The sequence below is a fragment of the Sparus aurata genome, chromosome 15 (genome assembly GCF_900880675.1).
Source record: "Sparus aurata chromosome 15, fSpaAur1.1, whole genome shotgun sequence".
Classification (NCBI taxonomy): domain Eukaryota; kingdom Metazoa; phylum Chordata; class Actinopteri; order Spariformes; family Sparidae; genus Sparus; species Sparus aurata.
In genome coordinates, this window is record NC_044201.1 from 14,884,536 (window position 1) to 14,911,281 (window position 26,746).

Here is a 26,746-nt window from a genome sequence, read left to right on the forward strand (position 1 = left end):
TGGTCACACTCTCCCCCTGCAGTAAACAAGGCCACACACTGTGAACTGTGTGTGTGTGTGTGTGTGGGGTGTGTGTGTGTGTGTGTGTGTGTGTGTGTGTGTGTGTGTGTGTAGGTGTGTGTGTGTGTGTGTGTGTGCATGCGTACAGGTGAGTTTGTGACAAAGAGAGGAAGAGAATGTGGGCTTTTGCAAGGATTTCTGTCCCGTAATGTACCTCGAAAACCTCCTGTCCCCATGCACAACCATTTTTCCTTGTATCCGTAGGCATTGTGATTTCTTATTTATTGTGTGTGTGTGTGGCTGTTTTGAGATTAAATTCCAATTAATGGGGATGTTTCTTAAACTTTCTGTCCAGTTGATAATTCTTAACTCTTAGCTTTTTTTTAATACAAAGCAAAGTTGATAAAGCAGACAACCATGCTAGACACACATACAGGTGTACAAGTGCACACACACAAACAAACAAGCCCATGCAGGAAAAAACCCAACAGATCTATGTCGTATGAATTCTGGTGAAGAAAGCCTGTAGAAAATTAAAGGACACACTTAAGAGAGAAGGTTAATGACTGTTTTTCCTCCCAAATGATTGACAGGGCTAATAATGTTGACAAGAATCAGTCCAACCAAATAACTTTGACTGCAATTACACCGCAAACAGAAGCCTTTCCCTATTGAAATCGAGGGACAAACAACTTGCCGTTAAAAAGAAATCAGTAGTTAACCTACTCTTTTGAAGAAGAGGTTCCTGAGTATTTGTCAAACTTTTAACTGGAAATGCAAGTGAGACAGTCTCTTTAGAGCCGCAAAACAAACATTTCCATATTCTCTGACAAATCATGCAGCATTGTCCAAGGGTTTTGTTTTAAAACGATGCTGGATGGCTCCAACATTTGTCTTATTAAAGTGAGTGAATGATGCTATAGCGATGAGCAAGCACCAACAGGAATCGAAGGAGCTGAAATCATCTTTAATCTTCTTCCTCTTCAACATTTGGTATCCAGAATGGTCAATATTTAAAACCAACTGTGTGGGATCTCATTTTGTTCATCATTGCCATCATTTATCCAGCTGGACCAGTAATACATTGTTATTTGCAATCATGATCTGGACGAGTAGCTGCAGGGAATGAACATACATATTCACAGTCACAACTAGGTCACTGTGTTCCAAAAATTATCACTGAATTAAAATGTCCTCTGTGGCTATGTAGTTAGATAAGGCCTCTGTGTTAACCACATACGAAGGTCACAAGTTCAATCTCTACTTCAGCAGTCATATATTAGTATTCATCCTGAACATTTCTCTAAGACTGTGCTCTTAATACCAGCATTTGTGTGTGTGTCTTTCAGAACACACCAGTGGGCAGATCAGTGTTCATGGTGAACGCGACAGACCCAGACCAGGGCACCGGAGGCAGCGTTCTCTTCTCCTTCCAACCACCTTCTCCCTTCTTCGCTATTGACGGAGCCCGAGGCACCGTCACCGTCATCAGACCTCTAGACTACGAGACGACCTCAGCTTACCAGCTCACTGTCAATGCCACGGTCAGCACACAAACACGAGAAGCATTCTGACTCTACATTAGCAAAGACAATTGAATCCATGTGCATATACTTAACTTCTGTTTTTATTTCTATCAGGATCAAGATAAATTGAGACCCCTGTCCCGGCTTGCCAACTTAGCTATCAGCATCACTGATGTCCAGGATATGGACCCTATTTTCACCAATCTGCCCTACAGTACCAACATAGAGGAGGACATTCCTCTGGTCAGTGATACAGTCCCACCTGGCATCACACTGCTTGTATCCTATTCATGCAGCTTTTATGTGAAATCCTGTGATCTGTCTATTTCTTTCCCTCCCATCCTTCTCTGTTGCCAACATGTTCCACTTATCTTTCACAGCATTGCTCATCCGCAGCACCTCCTGTCCCAAGTTCATCCTCCTCTTTGATTATTCAGGAGGTGCTTGGAACAGGTGCAAGAGAAATATGGTTCAAAATCAGAGTTATTATCGGGGCAGGATGACTAACCTCTCATCTTCACTCCTGAGCCCCCCCCCCCCCCCCAAGAACCCACACGGACTCAAACTCAGCCCCTGAGGCCCCTACATACAGCACTGCAGGTGTTTGAGACTGTAATTACTGTGGGAGATTTACAGTCCAGCTTCAGGGATGCGAGGCCTCTAGCAAAGGTCACAGGGGCTATAGGATTTATCTCACCATGTGCTACGTGTGTGAAGTATGAAGCCTGTGTGTTGTATGAAGCACTAAGCAATGGAGTCTCACCATTGACCTTACCATTGTCTTTATTGAGAGTAGGTTTGGAACGGGTATCTAATACACTCAGTGTCTGTTTCCCTGTACACCATTGTGTTCACTCCCCTGACTCAGCCCTCTAAACTCAGTTCCCAGGTGGCTAATGGTCCAGCTATTGATGTTTCCACTCGTAGAGAGGGAATTACACACAGGGGCATAATACTGTCCGTCCTTATTTCTGTTCTCTCTCTCTATCGGTTCTTCCTCTCTCCCCCTTCTCACCCAACCCAGCCATAGCACCCACCCGAACATCCCTCGTCCCCGGCATGCACGCGCTGTAGTAGAAATGTCAAGTGCTACATTTGCATGCATATTAACGGGGCGTGACGGAGTCCACGCCCGGTGTCTCCCCAACTCTCTGATTCATCAACTGTCACCAGGAAGGTCACAACAGGAAAAAAGGAGGGGGAGGTGTGAGAGGGGTACAAAGAGAATGCCGGGGTGAAATGGAAAAAAGGTGAAAGGAGAGTGGAATGAGTTGGAGGAGAGAGTTAAAAAGACAGTATTACACTGGATCACTAAGTTGACATTGGTGCGTGGATTCCAGATTTCTCACAGCAACTGAGCAGCATTAAGCCTCAGGAATTCTGCCTCGGAGTGTTGTAGCTCTTGCCTCTAACAGTAGGGGGCAGTGTATAATCCTATTACCGCAACTTTGGAGGAGGAGGTCACGGCAGGCGTGCAAACCAAAATCTGTTAGCAAGCCCCTTTGACCCCACGACAGACACAGACAGGATAACAACAGTGCTTAAAGTGAGACAGAAATACAGGCCAACAGTGCCACCGCTCTTGTACACAGACACACGCACACTTCCGATGCACTCATGTACTATTCTAACAGGCATGTGTCATTTCCATTAGGCAGTGTTGGGCGGTGATAAGCCGAGGGCGTACAGTGACGGAACGAGTGTCAACTGTTCTCAAGGCCCATGACATTTACACGTAAAGGGAAATCAAACTTGGATCCCTGTCATAGGTCATTTCTCAGAGGTGTGAGTGCACACACACTCACACACATACAACAAAACCTCCCCTCTATTTCTGCCTCTGTCTCCCTCAGTTCCTGTTTGTTTCTCTGTGTCTGTCTTTCTCTTTTTCTTCAGCCAATCAACCCGTCATCCGTAGAAAACTTTGACAAAGGAGTTGAGGAAAATATTTTTTTTTTTCAGATGAAATCACAGGGCAGCGTTTTCAGCTGTTATAGTTTTGAATCCACGCTGCTTGGACTGACGTTTAAGCCCCTTCTAGGACAAACACAATTTGGCTGTCAAATCAATGAGGAGAAAAAGAGAAAAGGAGAGTGGGTTGGGGGGTAATGCACTGTGTAGCTAGAAATGAAAGGATGACTAGGGGGAGAGGGGGTTTGCCTTTGGTATGAGTACTGGTGGTACTGTGTGTGTGTGTGTGTGTGTGTGTGTGTGTGTGTGTGTGTGTGTGTGTGGTGTGTGCGCGCGTGTGTGTGTGTGTGCGTCTTTGCAGGAGGGGGGATTGTATCTTTGACGGTTGATTGAACGTATTCCACTTGTGTGGACAGCTTGAGAATATTGCTCATATTACTTCAGCATCACTTCTTCTCCCTCACTCGCTTTCTCTATCCTTTATTTCTCTTAGTCCCTAAATCTTTAGTGTGTGTGTGTGTGTGTGTGTGTGTGTGTGTGTTTCCCTCTCAGCCAGTGATTGGTGTGAATCAGTCTCTCTAAAAGGCTTGTAATTGATTCTGCTGTAATTGGTCAATGACAGGAGATGCTTTGGCAGAAATGGAGCATAAACATGCCTTAGACACAATTTGCAGGATCAATGGGAGGCAGCTTGCTTGGGTGTGAGCGAGGGAGCTAAACGGGGGAAGTGAGGGAGGGAAGGCGGGTGGGAGGAGGAGAGGCGGAAGGAAATTGGAAAGTAGGGAGGGTCTCACCATCTCTCACTGCAGCACAGGGGTTTTTAAGTATCACCACCGTGTCTGATTGAGGCACGAAGGCTGAGAAAGCTCAGTGGATCAAAGACTTTTCAAACAGCTTTCTCTCTCTTTCTTTTTCTGTTTTTTTTTCTTTTTCCAGCCGTCATATTGTGGTTTTGTTGGGTTGTGGACTCATTGGTGCTGAGCGTTTTAAAACAATGAAAAAAGAAATAAATAAAAAAAAAAAAAAACACTCAAGACACACTCATAATGAAAACCTAATTTGATCAAATTTGCTGTTGCTGTTTGATGTTTGAAAATACTCATTCATATTCTTCACTGGATGATGCATATGAGTGCGAAATATGTCTCTAAGTTGATGCTCCAATTACAGATTTTAATGATTCAGTGCCATCTTGACAGCAAAACATTAACACTTTCTAACAATATAATAAATTCCCCAAACGTATTTCTTCACATACAGCAGAGGACAAAATCCATTAAGTAGAAATGTCATTGTTTAATTTTCCTTTACCTTCTAACTGTAATACAACTTGTCCTACCATAAAAAATCAGATTAAAATGAAACTACTGTAGAAAAAAAATGCAACAGTAAAAGATTTACACAGTTTACACTGTATAATTTGTGAGTGTGTCTCTGCAGGGATATGAAGTGCGGAAGATAACAGCCATTGACCAGGATCTCGGCCGTCCGAGAGGCATCGGCTACACCATCATCTCAGGTACGAGTCACATAATCAATCTGACATCCACAGCACAGAGAGGGGGAATCGATCACTTCTTATCATAATCCCACAGCCATTATAGACAAGTCTCATCAAGCACAACAGTCAATACGAGCAGAGAGCAGAGCCTCAGAGTTGGAGAATAGGCTTGCCCTTGAGCAATTATTAATCACAGTTTGGTGCAGTTGTGCGGAGTCAGCCGTCATTTAGTGTTATCATTCACAAGTTGGCGCGTGCCATCAAAACAGGATTACAGTTTGTCAGACTGATGAGTTTAACCTTTCGGCAGAAGAGGGTGATCTGATGTCTTTCTGTTGTTGCCTACTTGTGTTGTTACAGTGATTTGTCAGATATGGCGCACAAGCAATGGGGGTAAAATAAGTGTCAGGGCTAATGATCACCATATTGGGCCTCCTCCTAAGATCCATGACTTGTGTTGGTGTTACTATATCTGAGAGTTTACTTTAAAGACGAGGGAGGAAGCTAGAGTTTGCACTGTGCTGATAAGGCTATAGCAGTGATCCTGCTTTAATACTCCTGAACTGAGTTTTGTTACCTCTGCCAAGGCTGTGATGTTTGTGCCTGCCAGTAACTTTGTCTGTCTGTCTGCCAGGAGGATATCTCCAAAACTCATGAACAGATATCTATGAAACTTGGTGGACAGATTTACCTAGGGGCAAGGAGCTCTGAGTTAGATTTTGTTGTTGGTCCGTATCTGGGATCGTCACTATTAGACAGATATCTCGTCATTCAGCCTTATCTATGTAATGATGTAAAAAAATACAAGAATGATTCCAAATCCCTTTGGTGAGTTTGCAAAATAAGGAAATCCATTTAACTTAAACTTTTAATGACAGGGTAACAGCCTGCATACACTGTTTTACTCTCAAACTTACTTGTGTTTGGCATGTCTGCTTAATGACACTCCAGTGAGCATTCCTCATTAAACCTTGGATTTGGAATTTGAACTGGAAACCTTCCAAAAGTTGGGCGATATCTGCCGATATGGCATATGAAATATCCTGATGGAGAGCGTTAGCGTGTCCCCTCAATGTTATCCTAAGGCATCAGTTGCATATTAGCTTACCATTGTAGTTGCTGCTATTTCCCACCGTTGCTCTCACATGGATCTCCAACTGCCTCACCCTGCAGAGGAAACTCCCGTTGCCACTGACATGCATCCCTGTGCCAGGATTAAAAGCGTCCTTGTCTCTGCACCACATGTCCTTTTGTTCAGCCTCATAAGCATAAAAAAATGCTGGATAACTAGCCAAGGAAGCTAAGCTAAGAAAACTGTGTATAAAAGTGGCATAGCTGAGAGAAACAGCGGCCCACGGGAAAAGAAACACTGCTGCCACAAATTTAACCGAGTGTCTTGGGTTTGCCGAACTGAGCTGGCTTGATAAGGAAATGATAAACGGGACATGGAGATGTAATGTTAGTGCACTGAGCAGCAACATACTTCTTTTCATTTCCCCACATATCACAAACAACTACAACTCTTGCCCTGCGGCATTTGTGAGGGGACACGCCAATTAATTGTGCTCCCATGGGCAGCCTTTTAAATCACAACGTTACAAGAAGTTACAGGCAACAATTAGCAAAGAGAGAGAGATGGACAAACTATGTAAAAGAAGACACTGAGTTTACCTGCAGTCTGGCGATGTGATTATACACATTAAGCCAATACTCAGATTAATGCAATTGTCATGTTAACACCATAACAAGGTTATCATAGTCAAAGTAGGTTTGTAATGGGGTAAGCAGAAATCAGCTTACGCCGCTCAATAATAATAAGCAGTCTTCCACATCACTCCTGCTACAACATCTACAGTATGTAGCATCATCTGGTTCCCTTTTGGTTTCTTAATTAGGCACACAAAGGTCAGCAGATAAAATGGATGCAAAGGCAATTTCTGTTTTACTTCTTTGATTTTGTATTTAACAAACAAACCATCGCGTAACACACGTAATACATTTTTAAGATTTTGGATATGAGTGCTATAAGAAAAGAACCTCTCACTGACCTGATATTTACTTATTTAATCTAAATGTCTTCTTTTTTCTTACAAAACAATATGTTTTCCTGTAAGAGATTCTGTAAGATGAAGCCCTCTATTCTTCTTACCGCTCCTGGTTACATATACCCATTATGATAAAAAGCACAAATACTTTTGACTTTGCAGTCCCTGTACTGATGTAATATTGCTTTGATACCCCCATAGGGTGTTTATTTTCACCACAATCAACGTTTCGATCCTAAAGGACGAACAATCCTTCTAAGATCCTTTAGGTCTGAAACATTGATCTGTGTGGTGAAAATAACACCAGTTGGGAGGATTACAGCCGTGTGTGGACCGTGTCCTTTAAACTCTGTGTGCCCCCTGTCGAGCCAGGATGGTCGGGATGGAAAGACATCAGTGCCTCCAGTATTGCCAGCTGGCTGATAAGGGCTGGCCCTGCTTGATAAACCTGGCGCACCATGGGAATTTTTGGGTGATGAAGATATTCATTGTTCTGCCATCTGCTGAGTCACTGCCTGACCTCACCGCTGAACGAGGGAATTTGACCCCTGTGTTTGTGTGCATGCATGAGAGCATGTGCGCAGTTGTATGTATTATTTGTGAGCGGGCTTTAACGCATGTGTGCACAGTCCACAGCCAAGCCCACTTCTCCATGGAGCTCACCACAAACACTCGGCTCCCATTCAGTGCACACACCTACTCAGTCTTACTTACCGTCTGCTGCCACATGTTGTATTATTGTGTGTGTGTTGTGTTTGTTGCAAAGTTGAAGGGCTGAGTTAAGCTCTAGAGGAGAAGAGCATTAAAAAGACATTAATTAGGTGGTGCGATGTATTCCCAGTCGTTGCAAAATCAAGAGTTATAGCACCGCACTAAGCCCTTATGGAGATGGAGCCTGTAGGCTTGATAAAATCATTATAACTTTGATAGATAATGGAAGTTGAAGGGTGAAGCAGTGCCAGGAGATGAAGGTGGGAGGGTAAGGTTGTCAGATGATGCATGTGTGTGGGGGGGGGGGTTTGTGTGCGTGTGCTTGTACATGTGTACTTGCACATATGTCTCTGTCTATCCAGACTTGTGTGCCCTGCTGCAGTCAGATTAGTGTGAGGGCGTGCTTGTTTGCAGACTTTAGTGCGACTCGGCACAACGCCTCCCTTGCCTTCCCGCTCCTCGCCCCGAGTGTCCTCAGAGAGTGTGGCTCACTCCTGCGGGACTCGTCTCATTAGTTCAGTAATTAAGATAAACGAGGTTTTAATTGCAGCTGTGATTTATGCTAATGATTGTGGGACTCAAGATGAGGATTTCCTCTCCCTCCTCCAATCAGAGGGCGAATCTGGGATTTGATGTGTGATAGCATCACAGCAGCTCTCTGCCGCCAATGTTGCAGTTGTTATTGTTTGTTGTGATGGTGGAGATTCAGGGGGGCAGTTCTGATGGTAAATCCCTGGTCTGCAGGGTATGATGTATCCTTTACTGTATCCCTCTGACCTACTGGTCTCAATATACGTGTTTCAAAAACTCTAACCAAAGCTCACTCCGACTGAACAGATACTTTTGTTGGCTTTTCGATTATATTTTCTGACCCAAAATTCTCTAACAATAACAAATACTCCTACTCAGCCTTAATAATTAAAATAAGATTTTATTACATGCCCTTAGTGGTTGTTGCCCTAAACAAACACACATTGGGGAAGTGATATTGATTTATCATCATTGCAAATGCTGCTATAATTGCTGCCTTTATTTCCTCTATTTCACATGAAACTGTGATATCCAAATGTGAACTTAATACTTAATGATGTAGACCCCTGCTAGCCTCAATTGCAAAAAACTGCTAAGCAGCATTTACCATGTGATGTGTTTGCAATACCATTTAAACAAACAAGATAAAAAAAAATTTAAAAAATAGTTTCTTCAGTTCTAATCCAGCAGTAATCATGTTAGCACGCCTTGGATTGCTGTGAGGCATGCTGGTCTGAAATTAAATCATGGGTCTGAGAGATTTTTGTGATGAATGAATTTGTAATTTCTGCATGCCTTTTTATTTGCAAAAGCTGTGCAGAGTCACTAATAAATCTTTATTGATCGGACAAAAGTTACTCTGGCAATTATCATTATCAACCAGCTCTCTCCTGCACTGCTAATGCTCAGACAAATATTTGATATGTGATAAAATCCAAATGCACTTCCTCTGATGAAAAACTCCCCCAAAAACGACTCCATGTTTTCTGTGTAACATAAATGGGATCGTAGTCCCTCTAATTTGGCCAGTGGCAATATTATATCAAATGATTCATTTTACTCTTGCTCTTTGTGATCTAAATGGGCATTTTAGTCCTGTTTAAAAAAGTTAATTTGTTCGAGGCTCATACTGGTAATTGGCCCATTAGAGATGCAGGTAGGATAGTAGAGGAACTCACCAGGTGTTCAGGTATCTCTTTTGAGTAACAGGGAATCGAATATCTACTTGCTCATCCATGTTTCAGTGGTTGCTATGACTCCAGTCACTGTCGGGAATATTAAATGTCCTTTTCGCTGTAACAGTTCTGGTCTTACACCTGCATGATCTCCAGTGTGACCTCAGTTGTTTAACAAAGTACAGAGACTGAAATAAACTTACGTGGTTAAAAGGTAGTACATATTCATTTTTGAATGACAAAAATGATAATTAGCATTTTTGTATACTTTGATGATGAAAGCTTTATTTTGTCATTGTCATCAAATACACTATTTGTCATAGTCAGACTATTAACAGTTTGATACAAACTTGAATGGTACAAAGGTTAGATCAGGTGTGCAGCTGTTCAGGGATATATTATCACCAAAGCTAACTGCATAAAAAGCTTTAACAACAGTCACAAAGTGTCATCCAGTATCTGCTCAAAAACCCACCCTGAGGATGAGCAAGGCAGGATCACAGACAGCCAAGGTCAGTCTCACTCAAAGAATGCGTGCATGCATACTTACATGGACAGACATCTCCCCTTCCCACACACAGATTCAAACAGAGGGAGAGAGGAAGAAGGACAAAAAGTAGATCAAAATAAAGTATTATTCTCAAGAAATATGAAAATACTCCATATTTGGCCCGATGGATGTAACCTTTACCTCTTTAAAATGAGCTTGGCTATCTGTGATTCCTCTTACAGAGACTTAGAGGCCAACAAGTATTGTCCAAGAGTGTTGCTGTCCGTTAGGATAAGAGTTAAGCCCTTGTGTAAAGTTTGTGTAGCCTTTCCATGTGCTGTAATGATAGTGTAAGAACAAGCAGAACAAAAATCAGCCTAGCGAATGAAAGGACATCCCCCAAGCCTTTCATATCAGCCTGTTGTTTATCTGTGTGTGCTTGTTTCTATCGCTTTTGTCACACGCAAGCACAACTAATCCCATCTTAAGCCCTTTTCCATCTCTACCCTTTTCTTTCCTTTTGGACGATTCTTCCTCTCTTGTTGCATCCTCTCAATGTTGGTGAACTGCAGCAGAGAAATTGTCACAATGCCAGCAAACTCCTAGTTCTCACATTCTCTTGCCTGACTGCATTGGATTTTAATTTGCAGCAACCCAAGCAGAATAATTGTCTAAATTGATAAAAGATGATAACTCAATTTTTCTATTTGACAAAAACTCGTATACTATTTTGAAGTTTGTTGGTGGCTGTGGAGAACATATATTGCACTGACACAGTGTAGCCACAGACATGCACTGACCTCTGTGGCCTTTGTCTGGGCAGCATGTGAACACCTGTCTGCCCAGTGATGTGGGTGTGAGGGAGACAACTGGCCTGGTCTTTCAGCCTCCCTCTAACATACAGGTCAGACAGGTATGGCCACACCATTTCCCGCTTGGACAGCCTGATGGGTAGTAAAGGCGATTATTTCCCCTTGTCTGCCTTTCCCAACGTATCTCTATCCTTCAGTACTGCTACACCCCGATGCTCTGATTCCTTACTACCTAACTCATATCAGCAGTCATGCTGTAATATGGACAAGACTAATACCTGTTATTCTATGGGGAGCTCTTATTGTGACTGGGGTGTCGCTGGGATTTCTCCGGGTTTTCAATTAGACGCTCTGAGGCTCTCCACAGCCTGTTGCTATGTAATCTCTTGGAGAAGGCAGATAGTCTGCGGGACTCTGATCACAGCACAATCCAAAGCATAGTCGATTCCAATTGGGCATATGCGTTCACATTCAAGGACACACAAGTACAGATCTCACTGGGCCATGATATACTGTAGGTCTCACAAGTATGTTTCCTCATTTGGTCTCTTCTATCCTCTTTCCTATCCATTATCCTTAAGTAAAGGTTTCTTCAGGTGGTCCCTGCCGACAGTTTTATGCACTTACTGTGGGGCAATTTTTAGATAAAGCCAAAATGTATGTATAAAACATGAAAAAAATATATAACATCATTAGCAGAACTTTCTAAACAAGCTAGCCCCGGCCCATCCAGTCACATAATAAACGGCCTTTCCACAATCCACTGTTGTTTGGTTGAAATAAATCCTCACTTCACCGTGTAAGATGTGAAAATATTTTGGTTATATGCCGTCTTCTCCTCCTGGAGTCGTAGTCCTGATCGGAGCCGCTGTAAATCACCTCTGTACTGTATGTCCAGTTCCAAAACTGGAATCCATCTGTCCCAAAGGCTGCACTCAGTTCCAGTCTGGTGTCCAGTCATGTTCACTGGGATATGGCTGAGCCCAGATGAGCTGAGCCCTGTTGCCCCTATGACTCCCCTTGAGGTTGTGATGTGGCCGCTAATTGGGCTATTTAGCTCCAGGGCTGACTGAGCTACTTGCTAATGGCAGCTAGTCGCTGTTGTCAAAGACAGCTGCAGCAAGAGTATAGAGAGCGGATGTTGTCCTCTCAAGCAAATTTTCTTTGCAACATTTCATCTTTAAAATATATATTTCAGCTTTATCTGTTGATGTTAGCGGTTCTCCTTTATTTTTATTTATCTGTGGGATAAAGGGGATCCTGCTGTCTTTGAGAAATGTTATCCTAAGCTATCTGCTTCTGAACAAGCACATTTCCAGATGTCAAACCCAATTTCCTCAGCTGCTGTCTTCCAGCCAGCTGTTGTTTTGTACAGATTGTGCAGAAATATATTTTGTGTTGTCTAGAAAACCGCAGAAAATATCAGATTGGAGGGTAAATCCAGAAAACTGTAGTCTACTCTTAGAGACGCATGCTCTCTCTCTCTGTCTCTCTCTCTCTCTCTCTCTCTCTCACACACACACACACACACACACACTCATGCACACACACACAAAGGGAAGAGATAAGACTACACTGCAAGCACAATGCTCTGTTGAAAAGAGAAACACCTCGAGCTGACAGATCAAAGCCAGCGATCAATAGCTCTGGGTTTGATTATTTTCCATGAAACCTGAAGACTGTGGATCGATACTTTCGTCTGTGACCAGGTTGAGAATCAGTTGAGCCTTTACTGTCACATGTGGACCAGAAATCAATAGAGGAAGCACTCAGGAATCTGTAGTACAGTTACCTCTAAGTAAGTACCATAATAAGTGGAGCATTACTCAGAAAGAAGAGGTTAGATAACCTGTATGCTTAAAATAATTTAAAGAGATTCAGAGGTACAAGCATATATTGACTTACAGTATACTGAGAAATATCATGTAATATATCAAAAATACATCCTAATAAATAAAAACATTCCACATATATTTGGCAATACATAACAATATGGTGTAATTTTGCTTCAAGAAGATATCACTAAATATAATGGCTGTACATTCATTAATGCATTGGTAATATGTACTGATTTGTATTTATGTTAAACTTAGAATTAATTTTGCATATATTTCTAGATTATATATTATTCATGTCATGTTGATATATGGTAATATTCTTACATAATATATGAAATGGCAATAATTGGCTTGTCAATAGAGAAGATTTAATTGTATATATTCATTTAAACATTGTAAGTACTTTTAAATGTCAACATCAGTTGCCACTTAATTCAAGCATAACCATGTGTCAACTCTTTATATTAGTGTTATATGTTATTACGAGTTTAAAATAACACAGTCATAACACTGTTTAATTAACACCAATAGTGATTTAAAAATGCAAATATATCTATGATGCATAAGGGCTGGCTTGGTATCAGCTATTGGGAATTGGGATGTGTGGGATTTCATCCTAGTTGCAGAAAAGGCAAATCTTTCTAGGGATGGTTTCCAACAGTGTTGTACTGTTCATTGCTGTTACATTCCTTTGCTGGTATTTGATAAAGCAGACACCATTTTGACACAAGGTTGAGGTAGCCACCCTGTTCCGTTTCTCAGTTGAAATATGAGGGCCTTGATGGGCAGGAACTCCTTGAGACCAGGAGGAGGTGCTAGTAAAAGCTGAGGCATTGGGACCTCCTCATTGACAGCAGAAGTGCATCTGACCAGCAATGTCAACCACACAGAGTGTAAAACCTGGGCAAAAATGGAAGTTGCTTTCATCTGCCATGCATTGTCTCAGAATATTTGTCCTTGAACCTATTTTGAAGAAAAAGTTTGGATGAAACTAGTTCATTGACTATTCATGAAATGCAGCTTGTCTGCCAATGGCAAGACACCCACAGGGCCATTATCACTCTGCATCACACACACACACACAAATACACATACATATGCACTGGTAGCTGTCACACGCTGAGGGGTGTGTGTCACAGATGCGCACATGAGCATGTGCACAAGCAAGTCAGGCTATGTGTGAAGCTGTAAGAAGTCAGTGTAGTTTGAAGACAATAACTGAAACCTCATCATCAACATGATTTGCCCGTAGGCGTAATCCTTAAAAGTGACACTAATTTGTGTACATTTAGCAAAGTACACAAAATCTTAGCCCCAAGACACTGAGTACTGGCTGTATGCCATATCACATTACTAGAATGTTCCAGCGCCCCCATGGTGTTGTCACAAACTAGAGAAAACAGTTGTCACTGGCTTAGTCATGGCGATTACACTTGGAGAACTCCTGCTTTGGCTGTCCTCAAAAGCTCATCGCTTGGAGAAAGTCATTGTCATCCACTTGTCACACGTCCGATTGAACTCATCAGATCAAATGCCTTATATCACTTGTTCTCTTGGGCGATCCCCATATAATAACTCCACATGTATGTTTTCCACTCCTGCGACTCAATACACTCTGTCTCTCGGTTTCTGGCCTCCCAATTTCCCCTCTCTGTCTCTGCACCCAGCCTTTTGCTCTTTGTTAGTGCAGGAGAGAATTTAAATGAGGAAACTGTTCTCAGTAAATGAGCCCTCACTTCATTGTTCATGACACGAGAATTCAAATGTGTTTGTCAATAGATAATATTAAATCCGCACTTGTGTTTTTCTTTATGCTTTGGTAATGCTCAGATTATTCAAAGCGGCAAATAATTTGGATTACTTTTATCTTGTAATTGTACAATGAGCTATTGAAGCCATTGCGCAAATACTACATTTGCACCACAAGGAAATAATGGCTGTGTGAGTTTGTGTGTGCGTGCATGCACATGGGCATTTAGGTGTGCGTGTGTGAGTGCATTTGAGTGTGTACTCCACACTAGACAAAATCGTGGCATGGTTTCTCATTTTCCAGTCCAGTACTGTCGGTAATGTGAGAGCATGGCTAATCCCCCGGAGTCTCACATCATAGAATCAAACTCTGCCAGTTAGCACCACATGCACTCTGTAACTCACACAAACACACACACTCACACACAAACTACATACACACTCTATCTACATAAGAATTCAGAACTGAAATACCTATGCATTAACACACATGGAACACATAAACACCAGCACTAAATATGAATATGAAAATAGAGTAGGAAGTGTGCATTTATTTGTGCTGAACTTGAGCATGTGCTTATCTGGGTGCAGCCATTTTCACCCCCTGGGGGTCTAATCACAGTGTCCTGGCAGATCACTGGAGAGCGCTTTCTATCAGCAATTAGAAAATGATTATATTTTCTTCTCAGTGGCCCCCCGAGTCACTCTGTGTAATTTCAGCCTGTCTCTCTGGTCAAGCTCAACACACGGTGGAGTTGAGGTGGGAGGCCGTTCTGTGGAACCTGAAGCAGTGAGTTAGAACCTCTTTATCGGATGCATACAGAGAGTAGAACCAGCAGTCTGCACACCACTTGTGTACTCTTGCAGGTGTTTGTGTGTGTGTGTGTGTGTGTGTGTGTGTGTGTGTGTGTGTGGTGTGTGGGGTGTGTGTGTGTGTGTGTGCGCACGTGTGTCTGAGTGCGTGTGTGTTAGTGTATAAACGCCTCTCGTTACTGGGCCAGGTGAGTGCCCAGTCGTCCGGGTAAGGAGCGGCTGTCTGAGTAGATTGGCATGCTAGTCAGGCCACTGAAGCTGACAAACTAATTTAGAGGCATGATGCCCACACTGAGTAGGTCTGAGTCCCTGATGCACGTTACCGCCCACCACCAATCATGCCTGCCCCTTCCATCCAGGCAAAAAGAGAAATGTTACTATTAATGTTGTGTCCACTTATTTTCATTGGTGTGGGATCATTGGCTGTGTAAAAGATGGGTGGAGCTTCCAGGTCTGAAAAGTGACACATGTGAAGTGTCTTGAACCTGCACTCGGTCTAATATCCAGCAGGGGGCGACTCTTCAGGTTTCAAAAAGAAGCCTGATTGTATGTAAGCTTATGAGAAAAAGGAACCTACCTCTCACTTGATTTATTATGTCAGTGAACAGTTTCCTTGCCTGTTGATCATTTCAGTAGTAAGTTCTGTATTAGTTTGTCTATTTCTAAGCACAAAAATAATATCATTTTATTAAAAAGTTGAAACCCAGGCCATTAAAGGACAGGGAATTTTTCAAACTGACAACCTACTTCTAAGATTAAAAAAGATGCATTGTTTTTTTCTGTACTTTTGCATATGCAGTGTTTCTTTTTCAATTGTGAAAACTATGAAAAGTAGAGAAAATGTGTTTAAGTTCATTGTTTACTTCATATGCCAGACATAAGAACTGTGAAAGTCCAGAACCCTGGCACTTTTTTTAAATCTGGCCATGGCCAGAAGAATTATTACATTGCTGAAACAGTCATATTTTTCAGTGTACATTTTCTGTTAATTTTGAGTCCCTTCCTTGAAAAATGTGAGCATCAATGGTTCCAAATGGCCAAAGACATTCAAAATCAAGTGACAAAGCCCTCTAGCAGCAAAAGGAACAGCGTCACATAATGAAACAGAACGTCAGACTGTTTTTTTTTTTTTACAATGACTAACCTTAACTGAAAAAGGTCCTCTAATTTTGACTACAACTACTAAGTGTGTGTATTTAAAGTTGGTTTTAGCATGTTGAGTTTTTGAGTAATGCAGGTGTCAAACTGCATTCCTATTTATACTCTCTCCAGACCCGTAATAGAAAAGTAAGACAGATGTGATCAGCAGTAGTTTTTGTCCCTGTTACCTCCCTCCCTTTCTCCACCTTTTGGCCTCAATCCCGACTAATTACCCAAAGGCTCTGCTCTCTCTGCTGGCCTGCCTCCTCTACTCACCGCCCACTCTGTGAGTTTTGTTCTGAAGCTTCCCTCCTCTCCATTCCAGGCGAGGTACAGGGCAATAATAGAGCAGCAAGCAGGGAGTGGGGAACACAGGCATGGGTTAATCTGTTGACCCTAGCTGTTGTGCACTGTAGACTTACCATCTGACCATGATTCTCTGGAGTCTAGATCTCAGCTATTACTATAAACTACCTGAAAGTGAGTGATTCTTAATCCCTCAAAGTGCAGCTCAAGGTTCATAGTGTGCCCTAGAGTAATGTATGAATGTATGTGTATACAAATGTGATTTTTGGAGGCATATTGGTTTGTTTTTATACTTGAACCAGAATAATGTCTGTTGTATGTTATGTTAGAATGTATGTTTGAATAAGTGAATACATGAAGGAAAGACAACTTTTCACAAACAGTATATTGACTTTTTCATATGTATGCAAGTCAAAGAATAAGATTTACAATTTAAGATAAGATGTACCTTTTTTGATCCAACATAGGAGAAATTCAATTTGGAAGAGCAGCAAATGGAAGCAAAGACTCTCCAAAGAATACAATACAAAAAGTAGTAATAGAATCAAATAGATATATACTCAGATAAATAAAAGACAATAGAAAAGGGATGCTATATGATAATAAATTAATTTAAAGGAATAATGTGTTGAAGGAGAAACTGTGTTAAATTAGTTGTTCTTCTGTGTTATATCAAGTTTTACAATCATGTTTTGTACGTTGCATTTTGATCTGTTGTGATATTGTACAGCTCCTACCTTGGCCAGGTCTCTCTTGTAGAAGTCTTTTTTTCTCAATGGGACTTCTTGGTAGAGTTAAGATAAAATAAGATAATTCCAAATGTTACATGCTCTTCATTTTCAAGGAGACTTTTTGAAATAAATTGTTGTACATTTCCCTCTTATAAAGACAGAAACAAACTACTTATTTGGTCAGGCACAAAAAGCTGTGAAGGCCAAGCCAGTTAATGAGCTAAAGAGAGCTCTCAGAGGGAGGGATGTTATCTTTGCAGAGGAAGCTTGCCACTTTGGATTTAGATCATTTCAGTCTAGTTGTGCCTTTTTTGTGTTGAACATATGGTCAGTTCACCACTAACCTCATAATCTGAATTACTGGAGTGAACCAAAGTTGGGTGACGTCATTTTTGTCTTCCACATCTTAATTTTTAATGTTAGACTTGTAGTATAAAATGTAGTATAAAAACATATATATATATATATATATATATATATATATATATATATATATATATATATATATATATATATACACAATATGTGTAATCAGTGCGAACAACAGATCAATGGTAAAAATGTATTCGAAATGAATCCACCAAAGTCAGTTAGACAGATGAAAACGGTGTCAGATACTGACTAACAAATAAGTGTAGAGGCAATACCAGCAGTAAAGTAATGTTTTAAGTGTTTTGTTCCACTGCTTGAAGAGTTGGCAAAAATATACAGTATACTTAAATAATCTTTTGACATTTTATAATCTATATATTATCAGATGTTTCACATGTATTTTAAGGTTTTCTTGAAAAAAGTTAAAAGCACTTTAAAGCACTCTGTTTAGATATTTAGCCACTGCTTTCAACATGATAGCTTGGTATTCATGGTGTACAGTATATATTTACAAATTTTTTAATTTTTACATGTACAGGGAATGATTTCACTGAGCATGTATGCTCTTTTTTTCCTCCAGAGATCATCCTGTTAAACATGTGGTATGTGGCAGCACAGAGGAGCGGCTGTGCTGTCAGCTGCTCTGTATTAACAAGGCATAGGTGAATAAGAGCCAGGTGGACTTGATTAAGCTTTTGATAACATTCACATGGAAAGACTTCTTCAGGTCTTATAAAAGTCATGGGCAGGCACAAAAAATCGCAATGAATTGTGAGGATTTTTTCTGGGTGGGTGGGAGATGCTGGGGCAATGCAGGAGGGAAGAAAGAGAACATCAAGTGTGGCGAGGTGAGGGCGATTGGGTGTCTTCTCGTTTGTTGTCTCCATCTGCTGGGTATAATTAGCAGGCCACATCCACAAGACTCCTGAGAGCAAGCGAGACTGAGAGTGTCACAGAGAAGTCTAAAGGAGGTGAGAAAGCTAATGAGAAGGACTGTAATTTGAAAAGCAAGAGAGGGAATAAGAAAATATGAAAGGAGGACTCAAGTGGGTCTCAGTCTAATATTTTAACCTGTGTAACTGAAGCGAATAGAGAACACCAGGCACACTTGAACTTGTTAATGAGAACAGTGCAGCGTTCATAATTTGAAATGCCCCTCTTTGAAGGAGTGCAGAGACTATAACAAAGTTAATGCAATTCATCAGCCCATGTGAAGTGATGTAGTTCAGGAGGAATGTGCCGTGTGCTAGACACTCACTATTTATGCAATCTTATTTTCTTGAACATTAAAGAAGTGTCTTTGTTTTTCAAAATTTGAGATGGGATTTTAATTTTCAGCAGCTCATCTTATTTAAAGTGATTAAATAAACATACTATATTTATTTTTTGTGTGGACAGTGTACAAAAAATAAAAAATAAAAAGATACAATCCCTAAATTTAGACTCAGACAGAGGATAAGATTGCATGTATTGGTATCTGCTTTTGTCTAAATGGCTTACGTGTGATAATTTTGAAATCTCTTTTGTCGCAGTTATTCCTAAATATTTCAACGCTTCAGTCTCCCACTGGAGATTGTATTTGTCCTGCAGGTTCTTTGGAGCAGTAAAGTTTGGAGTCATTATGTGTTTTTTAATATGTCAAGCCTGATAAATTCCCCAAATCAGCCAGCAGTGTCATCAGTCCTATAAATTATTTTTTTGCGGTTCCTCAGAATAGCACACCAAATCATCTGCAAATATTGCTACCTTTTGTTAGATTCCTCCTTCTTAATGTCGTTGACAGCTCAACACTGTCTTATTTGTTGGCATAAAGCTTCCATAAATAAAGCAACCACACTGTATTTTAGATATTCCAAATGGTCACGTTGGACAATGACAGTACAGATGTTGCAGAGCACACTTGGAAAATTTAACATGCTGATGTCTGAATGTGTCACATCTCATTTAATCTTGTCAAACTTCATATGTATCTTACTGTATCTTAAAATTTTAAGAATTTAAAAAGTAAGGACTTATACAAAAGTTTGTTAATATCTAATGATATGGTTAAATACTTGTAAAAATTACTCTATGGGGTACCCTCCTTCTAAGACATTTAAAAGCCAATTTTAAAATGTGATAATACATCCTAGATTACATCCAAGGTGGCTTGCTAGTCTTCTTCCTCACTGCCTATGCAGTATGTCACATTGGTATAGCTCCACTGATTAACTCAGCAGATGAGTGTGACCCCATTGGCAAAAATGTGTATTGTGTCATCTGGGTACTTGCACATGAGAGCACATGCAGAATAGAAAACAAAACAGAGATTCATAGATCAAAGCGGTGCGCCGTAGCACTGCTAGTGATCAGAAACTCCACAGGGTTCCTTAAAGTTGCCATTCTCCCATCAAAACTTATTGAGAGTGGTATCATGACATTCTTACAATTGAACTGTAATTAATATACGGTGCAACTTAAATTCAGGGTATGTTAACTGGCAGTAATCCTAGCATACATACAGTAAAGAAGAGAAGAAGAACAGGAATCTAGCAAAGACATAGAAGCATTGAAATGAGGACAGACAATGACAGATAAAAAAAAAAGGAATGCAGGAGAGGCATGTGGTGGACTGGTTGGAGGTGGTGGGTCATCCTAAGGCAGACAGAGAGACAAAAACTGTATCCATATTGTATGAAATAGAGACATACACGAAGCTCATCCACCATTTTCCCTTCCAGAGGCTCCTCGCTGCATCCCAGGGGTTATGTTGAATTATCCACATTGCCAGTTGCGTTTGTGCCTCTGACTTTCTTATCTCCGTCTCTGCTTCTCTCTCACCTATCTTTCGTCCAGGGAACACCAACAGTGTTTTTGCACTGGACTACATCAGTGGGTCTCTGACGGTGAATGGTCAGCTGGACAGAGAAAACCCCCTCTACTCTGCTGGATTCACTCTTACTGTCAAGGTGAGCTGAATGGGAAGCAGGTGGGAGATGGAGAGACTGTCACAGCCTAGAGGAGAAATCGAAAGTCTGTTTCACCAATGGATCAAGAGAAAGCTTTGATATTATGATGTACTGAATCAATGTAGTGTCTGGGTTTGATGCAGTATTATAGGTGAAGTAAACACAACCGCTAGAATTAGTAAAGATTTCAAGGTCAACAGTCACTTAACACTAACTAAACACAAGATCCTGCAGTGCCATATGTGTTTACAGATGCTTTACCAATATGCCTACGCACAGATGTGACCCTGACAATTTCAAGTACCTCTATGTAGCTTCAGTAAAGGCTTGTGATTCTATGATAATGTCGTCTCCTGAGAGGCTTGTTCAGTGTACTGCCACAGAGGACAGAAGGAGCGGAGGAGAACAAGATAAAGGAACAGGATTTACAGTCCACAATGCTGAGGGCTCCTTTGTTCTTCCCTCTCATTCTTTTTTCTTCTGTTTGAAGCAGGTGCCGTTTGTGAATCCCTCCATCCCTCCGCTGAGTCTAAAGTCTATCTCACTTGGCTTTTTAGAATTTTAGTCCTGCCCTCTCACCCCACCCACGGCCTTCCCACCTTGTCCATGCCAATGCTTTTTTTGTTGTCATTTCTTCTCTCCCAGTATTGTACACCAAGTGGTTCCTACAGGGCGTCAGAGGGTGCGTGAAATGGATTTCTAAGTGCCACTGAAAGTAGAAGGATTTGTGATCAAAGACCTAGTTTTTTTGTGTAACTGCACTGATACAGTTTGGATTTTGATGGTATGTCAAATCAGTTGCACCTGCATTACACAATAAATGGCAGTGAGAGAATCTAATGGCCTCTGGCATGGCATCTATTTACTCATGTAACTGCAATTACTACTCGTAAAAAAAATAACGGTTGTTTGAAAATTTTATATAACAGACCATTGAGATACAACTGTCGCTAAGGCTAAATACAAAAAAAAAGAAAAAGATTCTGGCTTACATATTCCAGCCTCAGTCTATCTGTTTAATTGAAATCAATAATTACATAGAAGAAAAGTAGAATAAGCGAAAGTGCTGAAAACGAAAAAATGTCGCCCAAAAATGTATTTATAAGATATGGATTTTTTCCCTCTGTATTTCTCTCCTCTCTCTGCTTGTGCTTTCTTAGGTGGTGCTACTATTGATTGTGGTGTGCCATAGTAATACAACTAATTTCTCAACTTCAGGCAGCTTAGATAGTGCTGAGCGTATGGAGGCGGAGGTCAAATGATTCAGTGGCGTTGGGACGAGAGAGGCTAAACTACCTTGATTACCCAGAGACCAGCATGTTGTTCCTGCCTCTTCTCCTATTGCCTGTGACACTCCTCCATCAATAAAAGACCACAGCTGCCCATTCCTATCTTCTTCACCCATTTTTTTTTTCATTTCAGAGGCCTCACATCTTCGATACTCAGGCAGCCAGGAACAGAGACAGTGTGTAATTGTGTCTTCTCAATGGGACTCCTTTCACCTAAATCTCATTGTGTCTACATGTGTGTGTGTGTTTGTGTGTGTATGTGTGCATGTACATGTGCTGGCCCTCTCTTGGCCTCACTTTGAGCCTATTTCTATGATTGCCTTGAGTCCGTCCACCTTTTGATCCAATAAATGAACAGCTGTAAATACCTGGCTGAGATTGCGTGCTGACTGCCGCCATCCAAAATGACATTTTCGGTGCAATCAAATGCATCTCACTCCTGTCTCTCTCTCTCTCTCTCTCTCTCTCTCTCTCTCTCTCTCTCTCTCTCTCTCTCTCTTTCTTCACCTTCCCCCTGTTGCTCTCTACAAGGCCACTGAGTTGAAAGATGATCGCAGTCCATCAGACGCAACAGTGATGACGACCTTTACCATCCTGCTAATTGACAAAAATGACAACGCCCCAAAGTTCAACAGCTCTGAGTATCGGGTTCGCATCACAGAACTGGCCCAGGTGGGCTTTGCCCTTCCTCTTTTCATCCAGGCCGAAGACAAGGACGAGGTTGGTAGATCACAAACTGATTGATGACACAGTCACAACATTCTTAAGATTAAAGATTCTTATCAAGATGTGAATGGAATAACGCTAAGCTGCTCCTTGTCAATCCATAAGTATCAATATCAGGGCCAATCCCTGCATATTTTAATGGATAATAATCAGATTAAATAACACTGATCATAATATAATCCTTTTACTGTCGTCTGTGGTTTTCTCCACCGCAGCCAGCTGGTGTTGCAATACTGTTCTCCTTTTCGACTGCAAGCCTCTACTGTGCAGCATTTTTGATTGTGTGAATGTGAACAATTGTTCTGGCGCACAGGTGGAGGTAACTCTGAGTTCAGACACGGAGGTTGGCAAAACACATGGATTTGCTGACAAATCTGCTGGCTCCTCATTTTAAGTCAGCATTGACAGTCACTTTCCTCGGTTAAAATAGTAAACAGTGCAAGAAGTAGGCCATGTCAGCTGTCAGCTAATAATCTTAATTATAAGATTAATGACTTGACGATAGTCCAACAACTGAACTTGTCTGTTGTTTGGTTAAAGTGCTCTCTGCAGATCATGTGTGAGTGAAGAACCTCTACAATTAAACACCAATTATAATACAACTATAGCTTTGAGTGGACCGTTTCTGGATTTCCGACAACTCTTACAGAGTGAGACATCTCCTCTCAAGCTGATCATTTAACCTTATTCTCAGAAGCCTCATTCTTCAGTTAATCTTACCTTCATATTATATCAATAATTTGATTTTATACACTTCATCGGTTTGAACCAGGCAAACCAGGTTCTTTGATCAAGTGGCTTGTGAAAAATATGTGTTTCACCGTAAGTATACTACAGATATTAGTGTGTTTGATAACTATTGAATCAGCATTTAAGTAAATATAAGTATAGGATCAAGCTCTGTATTAGCTGATACCCAACATTAAAGGGATCGGATTGTGATTTGGCTAAAAAAAAACTTGATCAGGACATCTCTGATTGTTTGTACAAGTAAACGTATTATTATTGTTTTTATTAATGAACAATCTGTGGCCTTTGTAGGGACTAAACATGTACTCCAAAGTCTAACAACTGGCTATTACAGAAGAGATCAATAAAGGATTGATTAGTAAAGCCGTCTCATTTGCAATACATTTCACTCTTGATTTGATCGGTAAAATGTTGTACAAAGACCGTCAAGACATGTGAGTGGTGTGTATTTACTGTTTTCATTTCTAGGTTTAGATTTATCTTGTTTATAGATGCAGCAGCCAAAAAGCCACTCAGCCACTTTATGAAACTACTTGGGTGTCTGTATGTGTGTGTGTGTGTGTGTGTGTGTGTTTGTGTGTGCGCACGTGCGTGCGTGCATGTGTGGACTGTCAGCAGCAGTGTACAACAGCACACTTTAGCGTGTTTTAGTGTGTCCACCACTTCCCATTAGCTGTATCTATCAACCTACTGCGGTGACACACAGTCACACACCCCAGACACCAACACACACACACACACACACACAACTCAACACTTTTTCACTTTACACTTGCTCTTCCACTCTATCTCTCTCACCCTCCCTCACATGTGCAAATGCTCTCTCACACCAGCGCATTGGACTACAATTTAATTTGCTCTGGAAGAGATGGGATAGAGCATCAAATTATACCTAACGAGGAAAATCAATCACCGAGGGTGCAGATAAGCCGAAAGCTAGTCAACTCTGATTGATTCAGGCACAGCAGCCGCCAGGGTGGAATTTGACAGATAACTGCAAGTCAAGTGGATACAGAAAAAGGTAGAGAGTAAAGAGAGACAGACATATGCAAGAGGAGAGGAGAGAAGGAAAAATGGTTGAACAGAAAGTAACCTGCAATGGAGCAAAACCAGAAGTCTGAATAATTAGTGGAGCATGGAGGAGCAGCGAGAACAGCAGCCAGGAGCGGAAAAAGCTCTTGAAGGAGAGATAGCAATAGTATTTAGCAGCAAGTCTGTTTATTCATTCCAAGCATGGTGTGTTAAAATGGCGTGGCAGAGAAGAGAGTACCATGAGTGTGTTGCTGCAAGCAGGTGGGGTGAGGACCCAGACACCTGGCATGTGATAAGGGGTCTCTGTATGTTACCACACAACATTTTATCACTGTTACCAAAAGCAGCCGCTTAACTTTCCAGAATCCGTAAACTGAGATTGCTGATTGGAAATCGCTATGGTAATTCTGAGAGGGTTTTAACCAGGTTCACCAAAGATGTTGCATTAGAAAGCATTCCCTCTGGACCAGTGCATTAGCAACAGCAGCTCAGTTGTCATGTAACAAAACGAGCCGCATCAGAATTAGCTCTAGGAAACTGGATCTTACTCAAAAATGTAAAATGCAGTTGTGCTCTCAAGTTGAGTGCTGGAGAATTTGCCAGCACTCTACCAGTATTACATTGAGACCCTGCTGCCATAGTGCCACCTATACATCCATTCAAAGAAGGAAAATCTATGAGACATTTTTTGTCTTGGAGTTTTGTATTGCTGTTTTGATCCTTTAAACCTGCCTGTCAGTGCTGATACACAAACTCATTCACACTCCGCTACACCTGTGCTGTAATCTCACTTTTTCCAAGTGTGAGGGATTATAGGCAGACGTTTCATTTCTTAGACTATGACACAAGTGGTAGTTACCTCTCTCTGTGTCTGTCGCTGCCTTCACATCCTCTTCTGCTCGGGTTAGCATCTATAAAACTTTTGCTGCTGGAACTTGTCACTAAACTTTGTGGCAGTTGCGTCTGACAGGGTGCTTTTATTGGGGGCTTCTAAAGGCAGAAGCAAATGGACGGGCAATTACATTTATGGGCAGTTTGAGGTGACATCCCTGCATATTGGATGGTCTTTTAAATAGGAGTCATCAACCACAATGGTTCTCTCAGGGATGAAAACAAAAACAAGGGGGCTATTTTAACCGCCAGCATAATGCCAATCGACCAGCGCACCCGTCTTCCTCTGTCTGCCACGATGGCTACATGATTGGCCGCCCTGCAGCTTTTTATATCAAGACGGGAGGGATGTAGAGATGTTCTCTCAATTCACGACAGCCACAGGCTTCTAAAGGCTCTGATGCCGTTTTGACCCTGACTTGGTTTATATTTACCCACAATGCCTTTGCACTTTGAGATTTATCTAAGAAAGACAAGTCAGAGAAAGATCAAGTTTAAACGTACCATATTTATAGGTTATTCAGAATTGTTATATAATGAAATAGCCTTGCTGTACAGACCCAACAAGTATTAAAGTACATTGTTTTTTTAAATCAGACTTGCAATATACAGTATACTGGATCTCACACACGTATCTGCATTAAGGTATCAGCATCAGCTAAAGCTATCGTGAGAGATCATCATCTACCATCCGAACACATATGATGATTACAGCACATCATCACATCAGCTCTCTCTTTCTCACTCTCTATGCTGTTGTACACTGCTGCTGACAGTCCACACACACACGCACGCACGCATACACACACACACACACACACACACACACACACACTCACACTCTCTCCCTGGGGTTTTTTCTTGGGTGAAGTTCTTCCATAACCAGTTTAAATACATTGCACATTGTATGATTGTATGTGATTAATAAAGTGTCTCCTTGTCTGAATCAAGGGTCTAAGAATCGAAGGTGTCATATACTGTTCCTGCTGATAGTACAGAGAACAGATGGATTACTAATAGATTACCCTGTTACTATATATAAGGATATTGAGGGAGGGAAGTGTTGCACAAAAATGCTGAGATAGAAAAAAAACATCTTCCACAGAACTGATAAGAGTGAATGGAGCTTGCTTGCCTGCTGATGCTGCTCGTCAAGCCTCGTGATCAGCATCATTATGGAGAACATTTATTATCAACTGCATATCGTTTTTAAAAAAAGATGACAATAAAGATGTTTGACACATGTAGTCATTCATGACATCAATATAATAACAAAGACAAAGACACATTTGCATTCCAAGATTTCTAATATCATGCTGAAATCACCACGCCGTCAAAGGAGCAAAAAACAGTCACGTTCTTTTACATAAATAAAACATAAACACACAAATATGTGTCCCTCTTAAATTTAGTTCTCTATCATATAATCAGTTTACACAATATACTGACTTTTGATCTC

The 26,746-nt window shown here is 41.1% G+C and overlaps 1 protein-coding gene across 1 annotated transcript in view; it reads left to right on the plus strand.

Moving 5' to 3' along the window:
- The window catches only part of cdh23 (cadherin-related 23), a 187,034-nt gene that overhangs the window by 87,819 nt on the left and 72,469 nt on the right, over positions 1 to 26,746 (plus strand). The window contains 5 exon segments of the mRNA XM_030442554.1: positions 1,350 to 1,544; positions 1,641 to 1,769; positions 4,878 to 4,956; positions 20,487 to 20,599; positions 22,420 to 22,608. Coding sequence (XP_030298414.1) covers positions 1,350 to 1,544; positions 1,641 to 1,769; positions 4,878 to 4,956; positions 20,487 to 20,599; positions 22,420 to 22,608 — 705 coding nt within the window.